Genomic DNA, 23,130 nt, shown 5'->3' with positions numbered 1-23,130 from the left:
ACATAGGAACCTATATCATCTGAAATTTTCTCCTCTACCAAACACAACCTCTCCTTCTTGTGTGTCTTGTATCATCTATGAAGGATTATGAAAGTCGGCTTTGGCACATAAGATTCTCACATATGAACTTCTCCAATTTTAAATAAACTAGTCAAGCAACAATTGGTGGAAGGATTACCAGCTCTCAAAGTTTGATAAAGATTATTTGTGCTCTGCTAGTGAGATGGGAAAACTGAAAAATTCAGCTTATAAGTCTAAGACCTTCCAGCCTAGTGGTAAAGGCTTGAGCATGGCATAGTCATGAACCCGAGTTCGAGTCCTGGGAGGGGAGTGTTGGCGACATTTAAGTGGAGCCATGTTTAGCCTCCAAATTTGACGGGGATTAGTCGAGCTTTGGCCCGGACGCCCTTACAAAAAAAAAAAAAAAAAGGTCTTAGACAGACTCATCTTGCTCTAGAGCTCTGGAAATGTTGCATGTGGATCTATGTGGTCTAACCAACACTCAGAGCTTGTTTGGAAAAAAGTATATCTTGATCTTAATTGATGAATATACTAGATAAAACTTGGGTAGAGTTTGTATGACCTCCATCCGAACCACAATCACCACCACCCTCTGAACCACCACCAATCTAAACCACCGTTTTCAACCCCCGTCGACCACCGCCATTCTAAACCATTGTTGACCACCACCAATAATCTAAACCACCATCGATCTGAACCACCCAACCACCACCGTTATAAAAGGATATTTTGGTCATTTATCATTTATTCATTTGAATTCGGAAAAGCTACATTCTACCAAATCAAACAGACAAATTCCAAATCATTGAACATATCCTACTCCAATTCATTCCAACCAAACGTGTTGTCAAATTCCATTCCAATTCCTTCAAAATCAAATTCTTTTGACAGATCCATTCCACTCCATAAAATATTCCGTAAACCAAACGCCCCCTGAAATAGTTTTCTAAAATTGGAATCAAGCCAAAATTGATTCTCCATTTGTTGCAAATTCCTTTTAATTTTATGCATGTAAAATATGATAAAAATCGGCTGAGCGATTTAACTCGTTAATCATAGAATTTCCAAAAAAGTATCGACCAAACAGAGTCAATTTGGTGCATTCATCTATAACATCATACTTTACCTTTGATAGAACATTCATGCTATTGAAAAGTGGCTGAAATTCCCTCTTTACGTTGTCCATAACAAAGAATCAAATTCTAGCAGCCATCGACTACAAACCCGTTACTACACATACAACCGACGACTCTGAACAAACGGTGAAAAAGCCTTGGGAGTATTTCGCACCTCATTCAGATCGTTTTCCATTATCATCTCCCCGATCTCCATAACTCTGCAAAAATAAAAACATTCATGTTCAACCATCTATAGTAACATTACAAATAGCAGGACCAACCATCCTACTCTAGTTTTTTTGTTGAATACAAACCCAAATCATATACATTGTGCAAATGAGCATTTTCGGACAAATTCTAGAAATGTAAATGCAACAAGAAGAAAAACATGATAATCCTGGTGATTTTTGTCCAAAATCACTCATTTTTTGCAAAGGGTAGCAACCTTTTTTGATGTTTCGACACGAGCTGACTTTTTTTCAAGAGAGAAAGCCAAGTACTTTGGTCCTAAAGATGAAAACCAATTATTTCTTGTATCCCTAGTTCCTCATCGATTTTCCAACGGCAAAAACCTTCAACAGAACCTTGAGGGTTAGCTCAACCGGCAAATAAAGGGTAAAGGCTTGGGGCTCCTCCCCCATAGGTCGTTAGTGTGAGTCCCATCAGGCCTCTAGGGTGCATTTGGCATCCAGGCAGGATAAAACAGAACAAACAAGGCAAAACAATTGTTCAACGTTTAGTGAGACAGGACAAAATAAATGGCTAATTTACCCCCAATGAATTGTTTATATCTTTTATATATTTTGATTAATTTAATGTAGTTTATTAAATTATAATAAATTAAATATTTTTACTATAAAATATATATCATTAAAAAGTTTTCGTCAATACTACGAAAATAGCACCAAATAAAAAGTTGATGTAGTTTCCATTTTTATTTTATACATTTTCTATAATATTTTATTATTATTAATATTTAATAAATTATATAAATTAAAAAACATATAGAAACCGTATAAAAAATAATATTTTGAGGACGGTAAAGGAAAAGTTCAAAATAGCATAAAATACGATAAATAAAATTTAAAGAATGAATAAAATGTAAAGAGAGACTTATTTGATGCTTTCGAAGAGAATTAGGTTTTATGTTGAGGTTATGTGGTAAAATATAGGTCTGATCCATCTTGTTCCATGGGACAGGGGTAAAACAGGCCTATTCCAGCTTGTTCTTGTCTGTTCCACATAAAGTCTTGCCAAACGTGAGACAATGATCTCTATTCATCTCTGTCATGTCCACTGTACCCAAACGCACCCCTAGGGATTTTCTTGGTTGTTATCTTTAAGGCCCCATGGGATTGGTCAAGATGCGAGCAAGTTGGCCTAGACACCCAGGGTTAACAAAAAAAACCTTCAACAGAAAAAGGTGTAAGACAGCACAAGAAAATGGAGAAAGATCAAGATGGGAAAGTGGATTAGTGACGATTTTAACAAATGAACACGAAAAGAACAGCAATGGGTATCAGCTCTGTAGAGTTGGACGAAAATATAGATTAAAAAAGAAGAGGAATGAAAAATCAAAGAGCAAGTGTACTTATGCCGCTTCGTAATGTTGATATAAAGCCTTAAAAGACGACTTCCATAATTTGAGTCAGTCGGCAACATTATTGTGTTCGATTTAATTCTTCCTAATTGACTGGGAGCAATACATTCATATCACTTGGCTAAAACCAGACGTGTCAAATACTAACAACGTGCAATATCGCACAATAGGTGTGACACGTTAAAACAAAACTAAAAAAACCTTCGGCAACACCATTGACATAGTGAATCCAATTAAAAGAAGCATGCATTGCAACCTATTTTGTTGTAAGGAAAAGACTAATATGCCCTGGCTTTCTATCTTATGTGTCTCCTCTATTCATATCAGAGTTGACAGGAACCATACCTTATCAAGGAAATGAAAGGTCATTCTCCATATTAACATCGAGATTCCAGCCTCTACATAGAAGAGCATAGATGTTTAATGTTTCAAATAAACAAAAAACTTATAAATTGTAAACTGGATATACCTTTCCGTAGCTTCTGCTTTTAATTCTTCGAGGTAGCTTTCAACTTTTACGCATGCAGCTTCAATTGCTATGTTCTTCTCGCACAGCTCCTTCCACTGTGCTGATAGAGCATTAAGCTCGTATGCTGTGTTTTGCTGTTTGAAACACACAGTGCATGTGAAACGAACTACTTATGACCCTCATAAAATCAAATATAACTTGCTGCATATAAAAGTACCTGATGATATTTTCTTTCTCGATTAACAATTTCTATCTTTCCATTTAACTCACCTGCCTGTGCTTGCATTCTGGAAAAAGAAACACCAAAAATATGTAATGGAAACAGTTAAGAGAACTTAAATGTATAAATGTACATCAGAATGACCGACTTAAAAACCATTTTACTTTGCCATTCAACAACAAACCTAATATAAAGACCTCAAAAACAGTTTACGTCAACAAACTGTGTCAAGCGTTAGGCTATGGTGGAACTTTTAGACACCATTTTAATCTATTAAAGCCATTCCCCATCTAAAATAAGTTCTATAAATTATTAAAAGCTCCCAGATCAGCACAGATTAACAAACTCCCCTTTGAATATATTTAACAAACATTAAGACACCAATGTCACACACAACTTGGGAAATATAAGGGAACAACAGGCTTTTATACCCTGGGTATTGACTAGTCAATACAAGAGGCTGGTTTACTTAGAAAGTCCAATAGTCAATGAGGGTCAACTATGGTAAGAATTGTACAATTATGTAATTCAGTAGTAGAAGTATATAAATAAGAAGTGGTGTGGGAGGGGATCAATCAGTTTGTTAAGTCTGTTTTGGGAGAGAATCTGGCCTCTCGAAAGCCAGAAACCCTAACGTAACATTCAGTTGATGGGTAACACAGTTCTATATCCCTCAAATTAGTCCGATGTTCATCAATTCGTATCAGAGCATTACGGTCTACGGGATGACGACAAGCATTTCACCAAGAATCAACAAAATCGAGGGCAGTTTAGGGATGATGCAGACCAAACTCGGTTCCCTAATAGAAGATGTACAAGTGGTGTTGAAGCAGATGGATCTATTACTCAAGATGCTGGAAACGGGATTCAAGAACAAGTTGCTACAAATGAAAGAAGAGAAGATGACAGGGATCGGGAAGGGTTTTACGATCCAGGAAAGAAGATTGGAGATACCAACATTTGAGGGAGGGGATTATGATGATTGGGTGATGTGTGTTGAAAGTTACTTCAAGTTGAATCAGTTAACAAGGGAGGAGCACAAGATTGCACGATTCTGCTTCAAGGGCGAGGCTCTAGGATGGTTCCAATGGGAAAATCAATATCGACCATTTAAAAGATGGGATGAGTTGAAGATGATGTTGTTACGACAATTAAGGCCGTCAGGCAGGAGTCCTTGTCTGGCTACTCAAGGAAATTGGTTGAAGGTGGGGTAGCCGCAGGAAGGAGTTTCAAAAGAAGTTTCCTTAAATCAGTATAGTAATGGTTTGAAACCATTAACTAGAAATAAAGTACCGCAGTTATCGTCGATGATTGAGGAAGGAGCAATGGAATTGGAGATGGAAGCGAAGGAAATGAAACATGAATTTGAAATAAAAAATTTAATGGATGGGCTACTAAAAGAACTGCAGAGGGTACAAGTGAAGGTAAAACACAAGACCGTGGGTTGGGTGACTTGGGAGGTGATTTGGGTTTCACAGTGGGGTTACATGGAAAGCCAAATGTAGGGGAATCTTGGAAGCCGTTGAATAGTGAGTTGACACTAAACATGGAAGAAAAAAAATGATGATTTGAGTCATTCAAGCATAAAGGTAACAAGGGTGGGTGAACCGACATCATTGAGGCTGACGAGGACTGTGGTGAGGCAGTTGGTAAAAACAGCTAAAGCAGGGAAGAATACAAATTGTTATCTGTCAGTGAGTTACACCAGCGCCTAGCTCAAGAACTATGTTATCAATGTGACGAAAAGTACACACTGAGGCATAAATGCAAGAAAAAGAAAGTTAATTTGCTGGTGGTTCAGGAATCTGAAAAAGAAGGGGAGGTAAAGGGTGGAACGAAGAACAATATGGGTCAAAGGATATTACAGAAGCGGAGATCAAAATATCGTTGAATCTAATCGTAAGGTTGTCTATACCAAAGACAATAGTGTTGAAAGGTGAAACCAGAAAGTCGAGGCATTGATGGATATGACTTTTTACCTTTGTTGATCAAAACGGGAGGCTGGTTGGCCGATGATCATCAGGAATCACCGCCACCTCTATCACCACCACTACAACTCATCGTAGATGCAAAGAGTTTATTCAATTTTTTTCATTTCTTCCCACCTTGAGGACAAGGTGAAAGTTTGGGGGCCAGGTATTGTTATACCTTGGGTATTGACTAGTCAATACATGAGGCTGGTTTACTTAGGATGTCAAATAGTCAATGACAGTCAACTGTGGTAGGAATATACAAGTAGGCAAAACATTAGTAGAAGTATGTAAGGCATTAGTAGAAGTATATAAATAAGAAGCGGCGAGTGTGGGAGGGGATCGATCAGTTTGTTAAGTCTATTTTCGGCAAGAGCCTTGGGAGATAATCTGGCTTCTCGTAGGCCGGAAACCCTATCATAATCATTCAGTTGATGTCTAATGAAGTTTTATATCCCTCAAATTAGTCTGGTATTCATCATAAGCTTCCAGTGAGTATTGTAATATGATATCATTGATCAAGTTAGATTGACTAGTGAACCTACTAACCACATGTTGAAGCTAGAAGTCATCCCCCCTTCTTTTTGCTAGAGTTATCAATGAATTTAGAGGCTAAATTATTTGCTTTATTATGTGTATACATACACTATAATTCGTTGACTAAATCATTGGTGCTTTTGCAAGCCCAAACTTAGTACAAACAAATAGCCTAGTATGCCCTAGATCTTGTATGTGCAAGGATAAGACTAATGAGTGTGTCACAGAAGAGACCATCATATAAATACTTCCATTAAAAATTAAAATTCTATTTAAATTAAATAATTTTGTTGGTATTATATCATTAACCCAAAAAAATGTATTTCTTTTAAAATTAAAAAACCACCCACGTCATCCAACCACCCCTTGCTATCCCCCAAGTTCAGAAACCCCTTCTACTCCCAACTTTCTTTGGCCGTCAACCACCACCACCTACTCTTTTGCTCCGTTCCCAACCCAGTTATGCGACGCCGCCGCCACCACCAGCTGGAGCGATTCCCTCTGCGGTAGACGAAGAAGACGAGGAATACAACGCAAAGGGGGTGGGGGATAGTTTTCTATGCACAATTTACAAGCCTTGCAATGTATTCTTTAACAGCAAAACTGGGAGATAATCGCAGGCGTACAGGGCACATGTAAGAGGTAAATCCAGTAAAAGGAGATGCTGACTCAGGTAAGCAGCAGATTATCTCCTTGCCTAAGGGGCTGCTTACTAAAAAATTTGGGTAAGTGCCGACTGGGGTAAGAGGTTTGACTGGAGTAAGAGATCTGACCATGATAAGTACTGACAAAAATAACCTTGTTTTTAAGTAATGACATATTTTCAAATGTTTTACATATATTTTCATTTTTTATGCTTATAAAAATAAATTACCAAACTTGATAACATGCCAACACATACAGCGAAAACCAATAATAGCTACAACAGTACATCACTTGTACCCATTCAAAAGTTGACAGCACATCACTACTCTGGTTTTCAAAACCATCAATTCCAAGCTTTTTTTATTCAAGACATCATTTCAACTTTATACATAAACATAGGTGTTTTCTTACTCTCTCGAATACCATTCTTCTTGTTTTTATTGTTCTTCTTCTTTCATTCTTTTAAGCATACATTTGAATTTGCTTCTAAAATCTTTTGGTTTTCTTGTTTTTTGGTCTCATTTGAAGTGGGTATTCGATCATTTGATCGCCAGACTTTGTAAAATGGAGGGTTCCTGAGAGATTGATGAGAGAGAGAGAATGAAAGAGAAGATGATGGAGCAGACGAGAATCTAGGAAAACGAGGGTGGTCCAAACCAAACACATTAAAGAAATCAGAACCTATAAGAGAAACTCTTGAGATGTCTATTATTTACCACAGGTATGTGATATCGGCAAAATGGAAATCAGTTGCCATGTCTTGAAACAAGGAATAAATCAGTTGGTGGCCTTTAAAGAGGGGTAAATAAGGAACATTTTGTTCTCTGACTACAATCAGATAGGTTTCTATGTCTGACCATGGTAAGAGCATGGTCAGCACTAAATGACAAATTTCTTCCTTTCGTAAACTTCTGGAACCAACGTAAACACTCCACCTCTTATCCAAGTAAGAACCTCTTATTGGGTAAGAGGCTGTAAGAGGTAAGTAAACAGCCTTTAAGTAAGATGCTCAGTCAGCGATAATCTTGGTCAGAGGAGGAATTTTTTTTGGTAAACACCAACTAACTCTAACCAGGGTAACTGTGCGGTTGTGGCTTAATGGACTGAATAGGCTGTATGCCTATTCGGTAAGCCATACAGACTTATTCAATCAGCCCAAGAAATAGAATCATCCAGATTCAGCCAAAAAAAATTCCTAAAAAACCCTTTTGGGTTGTCCATTCCTTCTCAGTCACAAGAAAAAGATGGAGTCCAAAAATTGGAGATTGCTCTCTCGCTAACCTTCCAAGAATGTCTTCCATTTTCATCCACATCCCCCTCCTTTCATCTACTCCCTCTGCTGCATCAAAGATCGTCTTTCCCCTCCAATCCTCCTTTCCCTTCTTTTTATTTCCTTCCCGATCAACGCTAACAAATTGTGACTCAGAAAAAACCCCTAACAAATCATGACTTAGAAAACCCCTAATAAATCGACTTCGATAACGCAGATGGAGGCTTCGTTGACCCACAAGGATTTATCTCCAATACTTCTGAACATGGGAGATGAAGAGATTTAGACCAGTGTCTGTGATTACCAACCCCACCTATGCTTTTTAATTCCATATTCTTCGAAATTTTGTTACTGCTTATAAACATTCTGAGATGAAAGCTCATGTTCTTTTTTCTATTTTCTTTCAAGCTCACCTTGGTGCTTGTAGACATTCTTGGTTTGCTGATGCTACCATTGTATTTCGGTTTTTTTACTTTAAGGAGTCATTTGTTATGGTTGATTGATCAATTTAACAAATTCATTGTTATTACTGATCGATCTACTTTGACTTTGATGGGGAAAAATAAAAATATAACAATAAAGGGTAAAATGGTCATTCATATTATTCAGATAGTTTATTCAGCATAATAGCCGAACAATAATTTAATTTCATCCATACAGACAACTTAATCTACACAGGACCTAATGGAAAAGCAACCAAAAAGCACCTTACTTGGCCTGGTAAGAGGTTAGTAAGCAGGGCCTCAGTCAACAACTTAGCTCTGCTTGAAACTTCTCAATACACTAAAAAGGAAATCAAACTTCACATTCATTGCAACATAACATCAAGAAGATGACATAATGTGTGTTTTGAGAGTTCCTTTGATGTTATGGGTTGTAATTTATGAAAATTTTGATGTTAGCTGATTTTCAATGAGTTTTTTGTGGCATAAAATCTAGGAAGAGAAGGATAAAAATCTATCAACTCTTTGAATAGAAACAAATGCGTTTTGCAGGAGCCCAATGCTAGCATGATCTTTGCATCACTACTCATGCCAAACTACAAAAGAATTAAACCCTACACTACACCAACCTGTCCAGCAAATCACTAGTCATGTTGTCAGATTGTGTAAATCATTTCACAGCAGTTGCCGTCCATTCTCTCTAAACGTTACTGTCATCGACTTTTTTAACAACACAAATAGCATGGTACAAAAACAACAACAAATAACACAAAGCTTGTCTTTCTGGAGCATCACAACATCACAGGTAAGAAGTGATAAATGTTACTAGGTGTTATTCTATCCTACAAAAGCCAGCTATACAAATTTAATGAAACAAATGAAATGCCAAAAAAGCTACAAGTATAAATTTTCTAATAACATAAAAATTGAATGGCCTAAATGGAACAATCTGATAGGGGGTGGCATCTTGTGCTTTACAAAAATCACACAAAAGAAAAAGAAGAGAGAAACTCTCACAATAAAAAAACAACCATCTTGATTAAAATACAGCATTCAAATTGATAATCAGAAAGCAGTTATAGTTATAACAGGACAAGAACAATGAAATCCGGAAAAACCATCCTACTTTGACTTTGTTGGGCATGTATACCATTCCTTCGTGTTGAAGTTCCATGAAAACATATAAATATCTTCAAAGCATTACAAAAATGAGTGAAAATGACAGGAAAAGCACTTTGGATACAGATGATGAAAAATACATTTTCATAGAGAAGAAGAAACAAAGCAACATCAAAGGAGAGGAAGGATGTTGATCACACTGACCTTGATAAGAATGCTTCTAACCGTTGATTGTGTTGTTTCCATACATCTGCCCCGTACTTGGACATTAGATCCAAATTTTCCAGCCTAGCATCACAAAAGAGCAAGTTACACACAAAATGGTAACACCAGATCAAGATGTGGGAGCCAAGGAAACAGCAAAAATTCGATGGAGAAAAGAATATTTTTAGTTTCATTTAAATATTAAGATGTCAAAACTCCAATCCATTCATTCGTTCCAGTTACCAACACCTCCTTGAATAGAATTTGCAAATAGCACAATTACAACTTACTATCCGAAATACATCACATAGCTCAACGAAGTGCATAAACTGAGTTCTTGGGAACATCAACATCAAGTAGCCTTTATATCAACTAGTTGGGGTAGGCTAAACATGAAACCAAGTAGAAATTATATGAAGGTGAACCCCCTAGGCCTTCAGCAAATGCATCTCCTACTTCTAGGCATACTTAAATAAGCCCCATTCCTTTTACAAATTCCCCTCACTCATATCTCTCTACCCTACCCCCATGTTAATCTTAAAAAAAGTTCATGGGAACATCAACACCAAGCAGCTTTACTAGGAACTAATCGGGGTAGGCTAAACATAAAACCCAGTAGAAATAATTCAGGGGTGAACCGTCTAGGCGCATGAATAGTGGGCAATTCAGATGGGTTGTATTATTCTAGGAAATGTTTTTAATTGGGTTTCCAGGAATCAGTCTCCACTTGGATCTCATGGATTGTTTCTATAAAATCCATAAGGGTTTACTTGTCCATTTTCATGAGATTTCATTTTAGGCTAGTTGGCTCTTAAAGAATGCAAATATATACAGAGATAAGCCTTTTGGTTATGATGGGTATTCCCATCTTTAATTTGTTATTCCCTTTTTCTGAAGAAAAAATTTTACTAGGGCATTGTTCCCCTTTATCAAAAAAATTCTACGAGGCGTACTTATCCAAGGTGCTGTTCAGTTGTTTTTTCATTATGCTTAGTATATACCAAGTTGTTTGTAGGAATTCAATTGTCTGTATAAATTATGTTAAATTGTGTTGTACCGAACAGTCTAATAATGTAAATGACAATTTAACCCTCACTTATTGTTTTTTTTTTCAACAGTGCACTTTTGTATTATAATCAAGTTATTAGACAACAACAGTGCTTGTTCCTTCAATTTGTCAAATACAATAAACAACAAAAAGAAACAGCTTCAACAATAACAAAGGAAGAAACAAGAACTCAATAACATTCCCACCATTTCTCTAATGCAAGAACCCAATAGCAAGAAACGAGATTTCAGAGAGGAGCAACTATTTATAAGGAAAAAAATAGGGGGGGGGGGGACCTAGAAAATCAAAAGGAAAGAAAACCCAACAACACCATTGCTTCTCTTTTGTCAATATATGGGAAAATCCAATTATCAATTGATGGAGACATCTAGAGTTGTGAATCGATGGAGGGAGGAGTAAATAGACCTTTGTATGATGCCATCGTCTTTGTCAGGATCAAGAATGAAGATGAAAAGGGGGGATGGGGAGGAGTAAAGGGGAATAAGTGGGATGATAAACGGCTGGGTCTATATGACTCGACTTTTTGGGCTGACCAAATAAGCTTCTTTTTTAGCCATTAAGCCACTTCCAAGTAACTTTGTATAGCTTACCTGAATAAGCTAAAGCCTTATAGCTCTTTCCAAACAGCCCCCAAGACTGACTCCCTTCACACATTCCACTCACCCAAATCTCTCTACCCTATCCCCATCTAAATCTTGATTAATCTCCATCTGTCATAACAAACTCCTCCTGGTGTTCTACAAATCCCAATTGGCTTTGAGCTACTTCTACCATCTAAATCTATTAATTCTGAGATGGTCAAGATGTTAGTACAATAACACTAGAATGTATAGAATCACCGATGGAGCAAAAATAACCCTTTCACAAGTCAAAGTTCAATCTTACCTAATAACTTGATGCTGGAGTAAACGTTGAGATTTCTGAAGTGCCTGCTTCCAAGCAGTTTCATCATTCCGTTTGTTCATCGATGGAATGTCAAGCCCATACCTTGACATATCCAGAGGCACCATCGGCTTTCCAGCTCTCACTCGCTCATACTCCCTAGCAAGCATTGGATAATTCTGAAGGAAAACCCCATATAGGACATGCATCAGAATACTTGGATTCAATTCTTGTTCAGTAAATGATAATTTACTACATACACAAGCACAGGATAAGGGAACCCAAGACTATGAGTAACCCAAACACACCTCCAAACCTGACGCATTCAGAAGAAAAAGACAACAGAAAACTTTTGACTATTTAGTTTCTTGAAAAGTTAATCTAAACCCAACATGTGAGAGTAAGAATAATGTTACTGATAAGATGAAAAAAATGAGTATTCGACAATTAACAATGAATAAGATCATATAATAGGCATGGATGGCACAGCGAGACACTTCTTTCTAGTTCTATGATCTATTATCATCCTCATTCATGTTCAGCATAATACTTGATTTAAAACTTGCCCTCTCACAAAAAAAATGACTAACGGGTGTCCACTAACAACCCAAGAGTCGACAAATATTACGTTGAATAGCTTAGTCAAGGGGCTAAAAATGCAGTAAACACTAGGTGATGAGTTGTTACAGAAAAGACAGACCAAGCGCCCCTACCAAGATATAATAAGCCTTTCTAGTCGTTCCTGTTTTGGCCCTTCCAGAGCTGTCTCTAGCAAATCAGTTGCACTAGGGCTATTTGGCATTTGTTTCTTTAAGTGCCAAGTCTGTTTTGAGGTAATAAACAATGTGCCTATAAGAATGGTCATATACCATGAAGGTTTGTTTAGTAACCATATTCACTTATATTTCACATATCTATTTGTCATTTTTATTTTACTATGTGTTCTAGTGTTGTCACACATTGTGCTTCAAAACTTATGTCTCATCACATCGTCACATGATACCTAGACAGTCAGGTTTTCTTCACAGAACATTATTATGGCTGCAATTATTGTTGTTGAGATTTTGCTGAGAACTAATATTCTTTTTGCCCATAACTCTGATTCTATCTCGTGGAAAGTCTTTCACTTGTGGACTAGGGGTAATTGTCTAGAGAATATTTTTCAAGAACGTCAAATTTTCAGCCTGATGATCAAATTTCCAGTGATCTTTTTAGTATTGACTCTCCAATGAATTTTGTAGCCTAGGCTTTGAAATAAGTCTTTCTAGACTCAACTTTGGAACAAGCTTATTAGCCAAATCCTATGCACAGACATGTTTGCTTAGGAACAGCTCATGCTCTGCTAGGAGCTGGAGACCAGGCATCAGTTGTGCTTGCTTAGGCACCAGCCACCTGAAGCCAGCCTTCCTAAGAGCCAGACCTTCTTGGCTAAGCATTTGACCGCCACGCTTGCATAGGCAGAACATGAGATAAGAAAAGCAAGCCAACAAGAAGATTCAATTTTGATCCTTCTAAAAGAATGAACAATGAGAATCTAGAAGTTACAAAAATTAGCAATTTAGGCCCATTGTTAAAGGAAAACACTTGCATGAATATAAATATATTCAATGCATGAATTATGAGATAACTTTCACTTGTTGGTTTGTTTTAGCCTCGTATATACACAAGAATCATAAAAACAGATACGTCAATGGGTCCATGTTTCCAAGTAACATCAGCCCATGTCACCATACCATCATTTCCTCTTGGTAGCGACTTCATGCATCCTTCCTCAAAAATCAAGATTCAAGAGTCGTGGTTGCTTTACATCTTTGAATAATCATAATTTAATATTCACTTGCAAATGCAATATATACATGCGTGTGTGTTTTAGATTTGGACTGTTTAATATGTTGTAACAGATCGAACAAAAAAAGGCCTGACTACTCTTTCCAGTCTTCAACAGATATACGAGCTTCATCTCATGCACGATGTTTTCAGAGTCATATATAGATAGTTCATAGTTAGATGCATCTGTGTGTGTTTTTCCGTGTTTTTCCTCAATATTTTTTAGCAAGCCAAGGGTCTTCATGAAAACAGCCTCTCTACTCCCTGGGATAAAGAAGGTAAAGTCTGTGTACATTATACCCCTCTCAGACCCTACTCCGTGTGAGATTTGCAAGGTTCATTTGTTCTGGTTTATTTCTCTCTCTGTGTGTTACTGTGTTATAATTGGACTGGTTAATATGTCTGTAACATATCAAACAGAAAAGGCACTCAGACTACTAAGATTCACGTAACAAAAATCTGAAAAAACGCTTTCTAGCTTTTTTTTCTTCTTGCCTTTTTAATGCCAAATGATAATGAACTCCAGATACTTGTGATAGTGCCTCTACATTACACTTTTACAAGGTAATAAGGATCTTCTAAACTCTTACTTTTGATCGTTCACTCTCAGTGACCTTGTGACATCTACAACAAAGAACTCCCTTGACCATGTTCTTCCCTTATTCATTGTGATAGTGCCTCAGTTGTAGTTTTGGCTTCTAGTCTTATATTCCATGTTTGTACAAAGAATGTTAAACTTATTGTTAAAGAAGGCAAGATTACCATTTTATGGAGCAAAGTGGAAGTATTTAATTATTGACACCTCTAAAGTCTACAATTTGCAAGAGAGGTAGACAAAACTAAAAAACAATGTTAATGGTGGTGGTGATGATAGGCAAAAATCTCTTTCAAATCAGCATTCCATTCACATGGCACAAGATTTGCATTGCAATATACATCACTCAAGGGTATTTTGGGACTTGTTTAAAACCTATATCCTAGTTAATGTAGCATTGTTTAATACATAGAGATTTAAGGCAGTGATTTTCTTAGTTAGTTGGTTATTGACATTGCAATAGTCAATTAATTATGTCTCCCTGAGTTGTTAGTTGAGTAAGACATTCATATTCGTATGTGTATATACTATGTATACCCTTGTTTCAGCATCTTTGAACAATCACTGAGAAATAGAAATTCATTCTCCATCTTTAACTTTCCTTCTTTTTTTTCTCCACTTTGCTTCCCACCATTAATGGAGTCTTTGAGTTTTCATTTACCAAAATAAATTGCTTAGAAATTCCACATTTTCTCTGACGTGGTTAATAGAGAGATGGCAATTCTTAGTAATCCCCTTTTGCTACTAATAAATAATAATTAAATAAAACTCTCTGTCAGGACCAACAAGATAATCACATCACCCTCTGAATTGTGTCCCTTCATCTGCCTATACGTCTTGCCGTTTGTCTTCAGTACAATATTTCTCTACTTCCTACAAAACTCATCTAATTTCTCGAGTGACCTACAAAATATTCCAAAGCCTTTAACACTGGCTTACTAAACCACCAAGCTGAATATGCTTCGACTAGGCATTACACCGTGTAATTGCAATCGTTAGTTTACTCATGCTCAAGCAGGCCTATCGCATAGAATCAAATAAAAAACACTCAACACTTACAAACTCATGCACATATGTAAGAAAGCAGCGACACATTATAGCTTTGCGGAAACGAAGGTAGCATATAGTAAAGCCCTAGAAATATATCAAAATAAGAAAATACCTCGAAGTTAAATTTAGCAACGGGAGGGAGGTCTTTAAGATAATCCGAAGGCTTTTTAGAGCTACGACGCATCTCTTCTTCAATCAAGCGGTCAACCTCGGTTTTCACTTTGGGGTCGCCGTACTCATCATCAATGTAGGGCAATGCGTCGATTTGTGCTGCGCTACTAGACCAAGACGGCCGCGAAGATGGAGGAGCTTCTAGAAGCATTACTTTATCCCCGTTGTTGGCCGTCGTCATCGCCATTGTTGACGACTCGTGATCACTCTGATTTCCTCGAGCTTATAACGATCAGAGAGTCCTAAAAATGAAGGCGGCAGGGTTTTTTCATTTAATCCTCATGTTTATTAACGATGGTTTTAGAGATAGAGACACAAACTAATTTGTAACATGTTTAATTTGAATTTGTGTACATCTTGATTTTAATGGTTCGTTTTATTTTTTTTATCTACGTCGATATGATACGATTTTATCTGGTTTTATAAAACGATAATATTTTTATTTTTGAATAAAATATCATAAAATTTTAAAAAAGTTATATCGATATTAGTATCAAATTAACCATTTAAAAGTTTTTGTTTTCATGTAATTTATCAAATTCAAAATTTTTATCATAATTTAATTTAACATAACAAAATAATTTAATTTAAGTTCAATAATATAAGTTTTTATAAATATAATAATCAAGTATTCTGTTAGAACTCAATAATTATCCTAATTATATTTTAGATTTTTTATATATAAAATGAGATGTTTATCTTGTATTTATATGGAGCTTTAGTAAGTTATACTTACACACAATTTACTTGTAATCTTGAATTTTAAGTAATATGCATTAATAAACAGTATTTTATGCATGAAAAATATTTTTTACGAATTTTTATCAAATGTTTTATAATACAATATGGATTAAATGAAAATTCCAACAAACTTATTTATTTTAAATATTCTAGTCCTTCAATTAGTTTTTAAAATTATTATTTTGAATAATTAAATCTCTAAATTATTTTTAAATAAAAAACTATTAAATTTTTACATTTTAAATAATGAAAATCCTGAATTTTTTAAAAAAATAAATAAACCATCACACTGTTATAAATTGGTTGATGTAACTTCTTCTTATTTAAAAGAATTTAGGTAACCAGTTGATGTGTCATACGTCATATATACGAACCTTACGGGTATTGATTCCAGGCTTCCAAATTTTTAACTAGATGCAAATCAAGTGTTGGACATTGTGGTTTTTTTTCGTCCTAGGAATACCGAATGAAGCATGATTACGAGGCAGATACGCATTGCATTATTGTCTGATATGTCGATTAAATTATTTCTAAAATAATCGACTTTAATATTATCATGTTCGGTCATTTTACCAAACAATCTTAAAATAATTAAAGGGGTGGTATAACATGGTGGGCGAAGTTCCGGCCCAAATTGGAAACTCGTTATCAAACATAACTCATATCTGCTAAACTGTAAATGGGACCCTCCAACATGATAATATATTTCTTCAGATTGAGAATGAAAAAAGGGGTCCTCATATTGCACTATCAATTAATTAAGGAGGAATCTGCATGTTGGTTAGATATATCTAACCATGGCCCGAAACATATATCTAAACCTTAGATTAGTAGATATTTTTTCGTTAATTTTTTTAGTGTGGAGATTTGTGCCTCAACATCAATTTTTTTAGTGTGGAAATTTGTGCCCTCAACGTCAAAAAAGATTGGTAGAACACTTGTCAAAAATTAATTCAAAAATTAAATGTTGTACAAAATTAATCTAAACAAAAATAAAAAAATAGATTATTAAGTTAAATACCAGACAAAAATAGATTCTTAAGTTAAATTAAAAACATGTGTTTTGTTACGAGTTGTTCCATGATGGAAGGTGGTAGGTGGCGGCAAACGGTGGTAGATGCCGAAGGTGGACGGTGGTAGATGTCGGTATACGGTGAAAGATGTCGATGGACGGTGATCAGTGGTCGATGGTATGACGTCGGAGGTGTGTTTCTATATGGTGGAGTCGGTGGTCGGTTGGGATGGTGATAATAGTCCCCTCCCACCGCCTATTTATATAAACCGTTACGTAATAAGACAAAATAGATCGTTATCGTTGTCAAAACGTTGTCATATCATAGGCCACTGGAAGACGAATTTAGGGTCAAGATCGCTCGGGGGCGATCTAGGGGTAGGTGGGGCGATCCTGATATATCAGGCATAATATCTGATTTTTTTGTCCCTAAATCAGTTACAAATTATTATTTTTCGTATCAACAATTATTAAAAAAATATTAACATTTCGTGGTTTCTCATAAAAACTATATTTTTTATAAGAAAATATAAAAACATTGTAATTTCATTTATGCGTTTAAAAAAAGTAGTAAAAATTGTAAAGCTTGGTGTGATTTCATAATGTGTTAAGAGTTGTAATGGAAGATTGTGTTTAAAGGTTAAGGGTTGTGAGAGTATAAGTGTTTGATTTTATAGATAAAATCTATTATATATATATATATATATATATATATATATATATACACACACACTAGGTTTGATCTCGTGTATTATACGAGGTAATTTAAAAAAATTAAATCATGTCAGGAACTTATCTTAGAGATATGAATGATCATCAAAAGTACGATGCTACTTTAGACTTGTACTATTGAAATAACTCTGAAGTATAACTCCTCGTACTTGAATTTAGAAATGAAACTATATCAATAAATTAAATTTAAACTTAGAAGTAAATTTAGAATGATTCTTCAGACTTGTACTCTTGAAATAACTCTGAAGTATAACTCTTCGTACTTGAATTTAGAAATGAAATTATATCAATAAATTAAATTTAAACTTAGAAGTAAATTTAGAATGATTCTTCAGACTTGTACTCTTGAAATAACTCTGAAGTAAAACTCTTCATACTTCAGACTCTGTATAGGCAAACCAGAAGCTCTGCATGCACTATGCAAAGGCTCTGCATGCACTATGCAAAGGCTCTGCATGGTGCTTTGTCTAGAAAAGAAGGCTTCAGAATTCGGGTGAGCTAACTTTGAATAATGGCTCTACAGACTTGTAATATGGAAATAACTCTGAAGTAAAACTCTGAAGAATGACTCTTCAGACTTGTACTCTTGAAATAACTCTGAAGTATAAAATCAATCACACTAAATCAAAGTTCAGACTTCTAAGTCTAAAAAAAAGACTTCAGAGTTCAGACTTCAGAATTCGGGCGAACTAACTCTGCAGAATGACTCTTTAGACTTGTAGATGACTTTAGAGTTCAGACTTCTAAGTCTGAAAAAAAAAAGACTTCGAACTTCTTTTTCTAAGTCTAAAAAAAATACTTCAGCGTTTCAGAGTTTAGACTTCAGAGTTCGGGTGAGCTAAGTCTGTTTAAGTCTGAAAAAACAGACTTCAGAGTTCGGGTGAGCTAACTCTTTAGAATTACTCTTCATACTTTTACTCTTGAAATAACTCTGAAACATAACTTTGAAGAATGACTTCATATTTGTACTCTTGAAATAACTCTGAAGTAAAACTCTGAAAAATGACTTCAGACTTGTATTATTGAAATAACTCTGAATAATGACTCTTCAAACTTGAATTTAGAAACGAAACTATATCAATAATTAGTTAAAATGAAGTTAACCTAACCACAAGGATGGTGTCTGATTGGTTTGAGCTTGGCTCCAAATGTCAAAAGTACTAGGAGGTCCCAAATTCAAATCCAAGGAGGAATAAAAATTCTCTTGTGGCCACAAAGGTTCAAATGCGGTGACTCTGGGCTATCTGCAAAGCAGGTGATCGTCCTAGGATTAGTCGGCTCGCATAGCGGGTTGGATATCCAGGTTAATAAAAAAAATAAAAAATAAAATGAAGTTAACTCTATAACAAATTTAATTTAGAAATTAAACTATATCAGTAAATTGTAACATCCAACTTACTAAAAGTCCATTTATGTTGCTAAACATGTTTAACTAAGTCAATAAAGTATATTATGGGTTTGTGCTTACTTAGAACTTTCAGGCCATGTAGGAGAACCCATGTTCTTGTAGTAAATAAGTGAAAATTATCAAAGTTAGATTGGAATATGGAATTCTAGGTCGAATTAGAGGCTGAAACTTTATACTTAAGCTTCTTATAGATTAATTAAGAGATCTGGAAAGTTTCGTGCGAAACGGAGTTGAAACGACCAAGATACGCATGAGGGACTAAATCTGCCAACAGTGGCAAACTAGGTTGACTTTTTGACCAAAATAGGTCAAAACCGGGTTTTGCACTCAAAAATGGTTATTTTCACCTCTAGAACTTTCACACACTCAAAGGTCGATCTTCACACACTTGGGCTTAAATCTTTCAATTCTTGATGATTAATATTAGATTTTTGAAGAATATGTGATAACTATCAATGTATGCTTCTAATTTCAAGTTTATTCCATGTAGTTAGTGATAATCAAGAAGGTTAGGGTTTGCATTTGAAAGATTATAACAAGATGATGATAGATTAAGGTTGTTCGATGATGATTATAGTTTAATCATGAAAGAATCTTGGAATAATTGCATGCATTAGTATGAAAGCCATTAAATTAAGCATTGTTAGTGATGTTAATGATGATTAATGTGGAAAATCATGTTTATATGCTAAATAATGATAGAATTTTTGAAGTTTTGTCAAGAATATGTAATATATGAGATGAAAACCAGAAGATGGTATTGAAATACAAGAGAATTGGGCATTATAATGGATTATATGGGTGTATTGGTATTGAAAGAGTATGGTTACAGCTCTGATTTTGAAAATTTGTAGAAAATTGAAGGAAAATTGTATGTATATGAGATCAGTGTCCATGGAAAGATAACGTAATGAACTACAATTCATCTTTAGACATGAAAATGTGAAATTGAAGTTAAGATGGGTAAAAACTGCAATATGTACTGTGTTGTACAGCTGAATTTTGACAGCTTTGAGCTGCTGTGTTGTAAATAATATAGTAAATCACAGAAAAATCATAAAAATATGAGGCTAGTTGCATTAGAAATCTATAAGAGAATACTTTATTTAGTCTTTATAAGTCATTGGCTAATTATGAGTCTAAGTGTGGTAAAACATGGGATGGACAGAGGGCTGTACAGGAGAATTGAAAGTAGTCTTTATACTTGAAATGTTTACTCCAGGGGCTATATTAAGGCTATTTAGAGCCTCTGAAGGTCTAATGCTATTGTTGGTTGGAATTGGATGTTACCGCGTTCGGTTGTTTACATTGAAGCATTGTGAGTTTATATCGAACACGTACTTACGTGTAATATACATATTTTATTTTTCTTTTGTTTGTTAGATAAATTTGCATGTTTTATTGAATATCTTGAGCGTGTCGAGTCCCATGGTCTTGAATTGGTATTTGTTGTTCATTCTGAGATGTCGGTCGAGTCTAGATCCGAGACCTTTTTTTTTGTCTATAGGTAAACCATGATCTACGGGTATTACTTTGTGTGATATGTCGTAGCGTGGTGTATGTCCACGTATCCCAAGGAGAGGGAGGTTGGGTGTGGCATACCGGTTGTCGTACTCACATATCCCGAATGGTAAGAAGTCGGGTGTAAGTACTTTGCACAGGCCCAGTAGATGAAGAAGGGTGTGGTGCACATATTTATTCTACTCTTGTTGATCATGCTACTGAATTATTATGATCGATATGGTTTCATTGACGCTAAGTACTTTGTGAGTTGTATGCCTTCTTGATACGTTGATTTGATCCAGTACTGAAATCATGCATGTAACCAGTTGATTCCAATTTTAATTACAAATTTGTAAGGTATGTTATGTACTCATTTCTGGTTTAATTATGAATCAGTAAGTGTTCATTTGACGTATTAAGGATCAATGAGTTGTTATGGTTTTGTTAATTCTATACGTGATATGTTCCGCAAAATTTAAAAGCTAGAGATTAATCGGTTTGCCTCCTAATTCTTTTGTTAAGATATGTATATTGCATCTAATTTTATGCTTTGATATATACTCACTAAGCAATTCGCTTACCCCTTTAAGTTTAAAAATCTCAGGAAAAATCGATACGGGTCGAGATAAAGGCAAGGTGGGGTAGCTTTCGGTTGACACATAGAAGATTTGGAAGTAACTTTTGGTACATGTTTCATATGTTTTTGATGTTTCGGTTTGTAATTATTACTCGTATGTTGGGTAGTTATACTATTGTCCCGATTTTTGGTTTGTAAAAGTCTTAGTTTGTAAGTTGTTTAAGCTATTTTCGAGAGATGTTTGACTTACCGGTCAAACTAAACTTAACTTTTGGTGGATAATTAGAAATCGTATCCCGTCTTGGATTCGGGTGAATTTCTTCTTTTTTCGATCGGTTAAATATTCTTGACGATTTGTATTTTTATTTAGTATAATCGCGATGTTACATAAATTGAATTTAAATTTAGAATAGCGTATGTGTCAAATCTGAAGATGAAATCTGAAGACCTTGAGTTCATAGTTATTCAAATACTCAATATCTTTGAAAAAGACCTCATGGTAAAGTTTGCATCATACAGAGCAAGACCAACCAGAGCTCTTCTGACATCCAGAACCCAGACCAACCAGAGGGGCTCTAGATTACATGTAACACTCTCATTTCAAATACAAGGTGCCACGTAATAAGATAAATATAAAATCAAAATTCTAGCGGCTAATAAAGTCTTATTGCAGCGGAAGTCTTACAATAAATTAATCGCAATTAATATCTCAAAACTAACCCATCCCATATCGGGTTACATTACATATAAATTTAATTAAAATACTACTAATTTTATAATTCATAACTCGAATAAAAGTTCTATTTTCTACGCAGAACCTTTGCCCTTTTTCGTTCTTGAATACCTAGCTCCTAAGATGCATACTAATAGTCAGCTTTATAAAGCTTAGTGAGTTCATGGTTTTTATGCACAATCACACATATCTCATCATGCATAAAATAAACAATACCCCAAATAAAATAACATGCACATTTGTTTCAAACTCTTTTGAAATAATAATGAGATCTCTTAATTTCCCATCGGGTTAAGGTCTTACCGTCATTGGCACTTTCTCGTGTTACACGACTATCCCTTGTCCGGTCACCCATCCCTAGGATGTGCCATCCCTTATGACTTTTGACCCCTTCCCATACCCGACAAAAATATTAATTCTTTTATAACATGCTAATTAATGTTTAAAAAAACATGTAAACAAACAGCATGCAACCCACAATAATAATTCATATACATGTAATAAACCAATAAACATGTACATAAAAAATATCGTAATGCTCAAATAATTTGTACATAAGCATGCATCACAGTTAAAGTCTCATGAATACTCACCTGACTGTGTAGATTGTCGAATGATCTCCCTGACTAATAACCTACAATTATTAAACCATAATAGTCAATTAATGACTAGGTTTTCTTCAAAAATCGACCCAAGCCAAAACTATGTTAATAAGATCAAACCTAGTGACTTTTGAAGTTACCCCTTAGTCAACTCGATTAACCTATGTCGAATATTGTTAAACCACAAGCTTTAAGTTTTACAACGTCCTATAACATCAATATGACGTCAAAGACCTTCCAGCCTAGTGGTAAAGGCTTGGGCATGGCATAGTCATGAACCCGAGTTCGAGCCCTAGGAGGGGAGTGTTGGCGACATTTAAGTGGAGCCATGTTTAGCCTCCAAATTTGCCGGGGATTAGTCGGGCTTTGGCCCGGACACCCTTACAAAAAAAAAAAACATCAATATGACATTTTATAATATTTCCAACTCCTAATTAAAAGAATTATAAGGAGTCTCACATTTGTTTTATAGTTCAATCGAGGCTAAAAACGATATGACATCGGGTTTAAATCACCGTCGGTTTAACCGTCGCCGTTCAAGGCGATGACTATTAATTGGTAACCTTTAGGCTGCCATTGCAACCAAATAACCCCGCCAATCAAGACGTTAAG

General features: G+C 35.4%; 1 protein-coding gene across 1 annotated transcript; it reads right to left on the bottom strand.

Annotated features, from left to right (window-relative positions):
• Positions 1-1,040: 1,040 nt before the first annotated feature.
• LOC112503788 (pre-mRNA-splicing factor SPF27 homolog) lies at positions 1,041-15,468 on the bottom strand. The gene is made up of 7 exons (XM_025107785.1): positions 15,152-15,468; positions 11,571-11,746; positions 9,617-9,700; positions 3,426-3,495; positions 3,209-3,342; positions 3,085-3,137; positions 1,041-1,357 (listed from the first exon to the last, which is right to left on the bottom strand). Exons 1-6 carry the CDS (start codon positions 15,395-15,397, stop codon positions 3,089-3,091), a joined length of 759 nt encoding a protein of 252 aa, XP_024963553.1. The 5' UTR covers positions 15,398-15,468; the 3' UTR covers positions 1,041-1,357; positions 3,085-3,088.
• Between the last annotated feature and the right edge of the window lie 7,662 nt (positions 15,469-23,130).

The sequence above is a fragment of the Cynara cardunculus genome, unplaced genomic scaffold (assembly GCF_001531365.2).
Source record: "Cynara cardunculus var. scolymus isolate 2C unplaced genomic scaffold, CcrdV1 Un_Scaffold_3812, whole genome shotgun sequence".
NCBI classification, from domain to species: Eukaryota; Viridiplantae; Streptophyta; class Magnoliopsida; order Asterales; family Asteraceae; genus Cynara; species Cynara cardunculus.
Note: the sequence above shows the minus strand (reverse complement) of the source record. Positions and strands in the feature narration are given on the sequence as shown.

Coding starts and splice junctions, on each gene's coding strand:
- LOC112503788 (XM_025107785.1), bottom strand. CDS start 15,397: ATGGCGATGACGACGGCCAACAACGGGGATAAAGTAATGCTTCTAGAA. Junction 3,496..9,616: donor TTAGAAGCATTCTTATCAAG/GTCAGTGTGATC, acceptor TTCTTTTTCCAG/AATGCAAGCACAGGCAGGTG. Junction 3,343..3,425: donor GAGAAAGAAAATATCATCAG/GTACTTTTATAT, acceptor TGTTTCAAACAG/CAAAACACAGCATACGAGCT.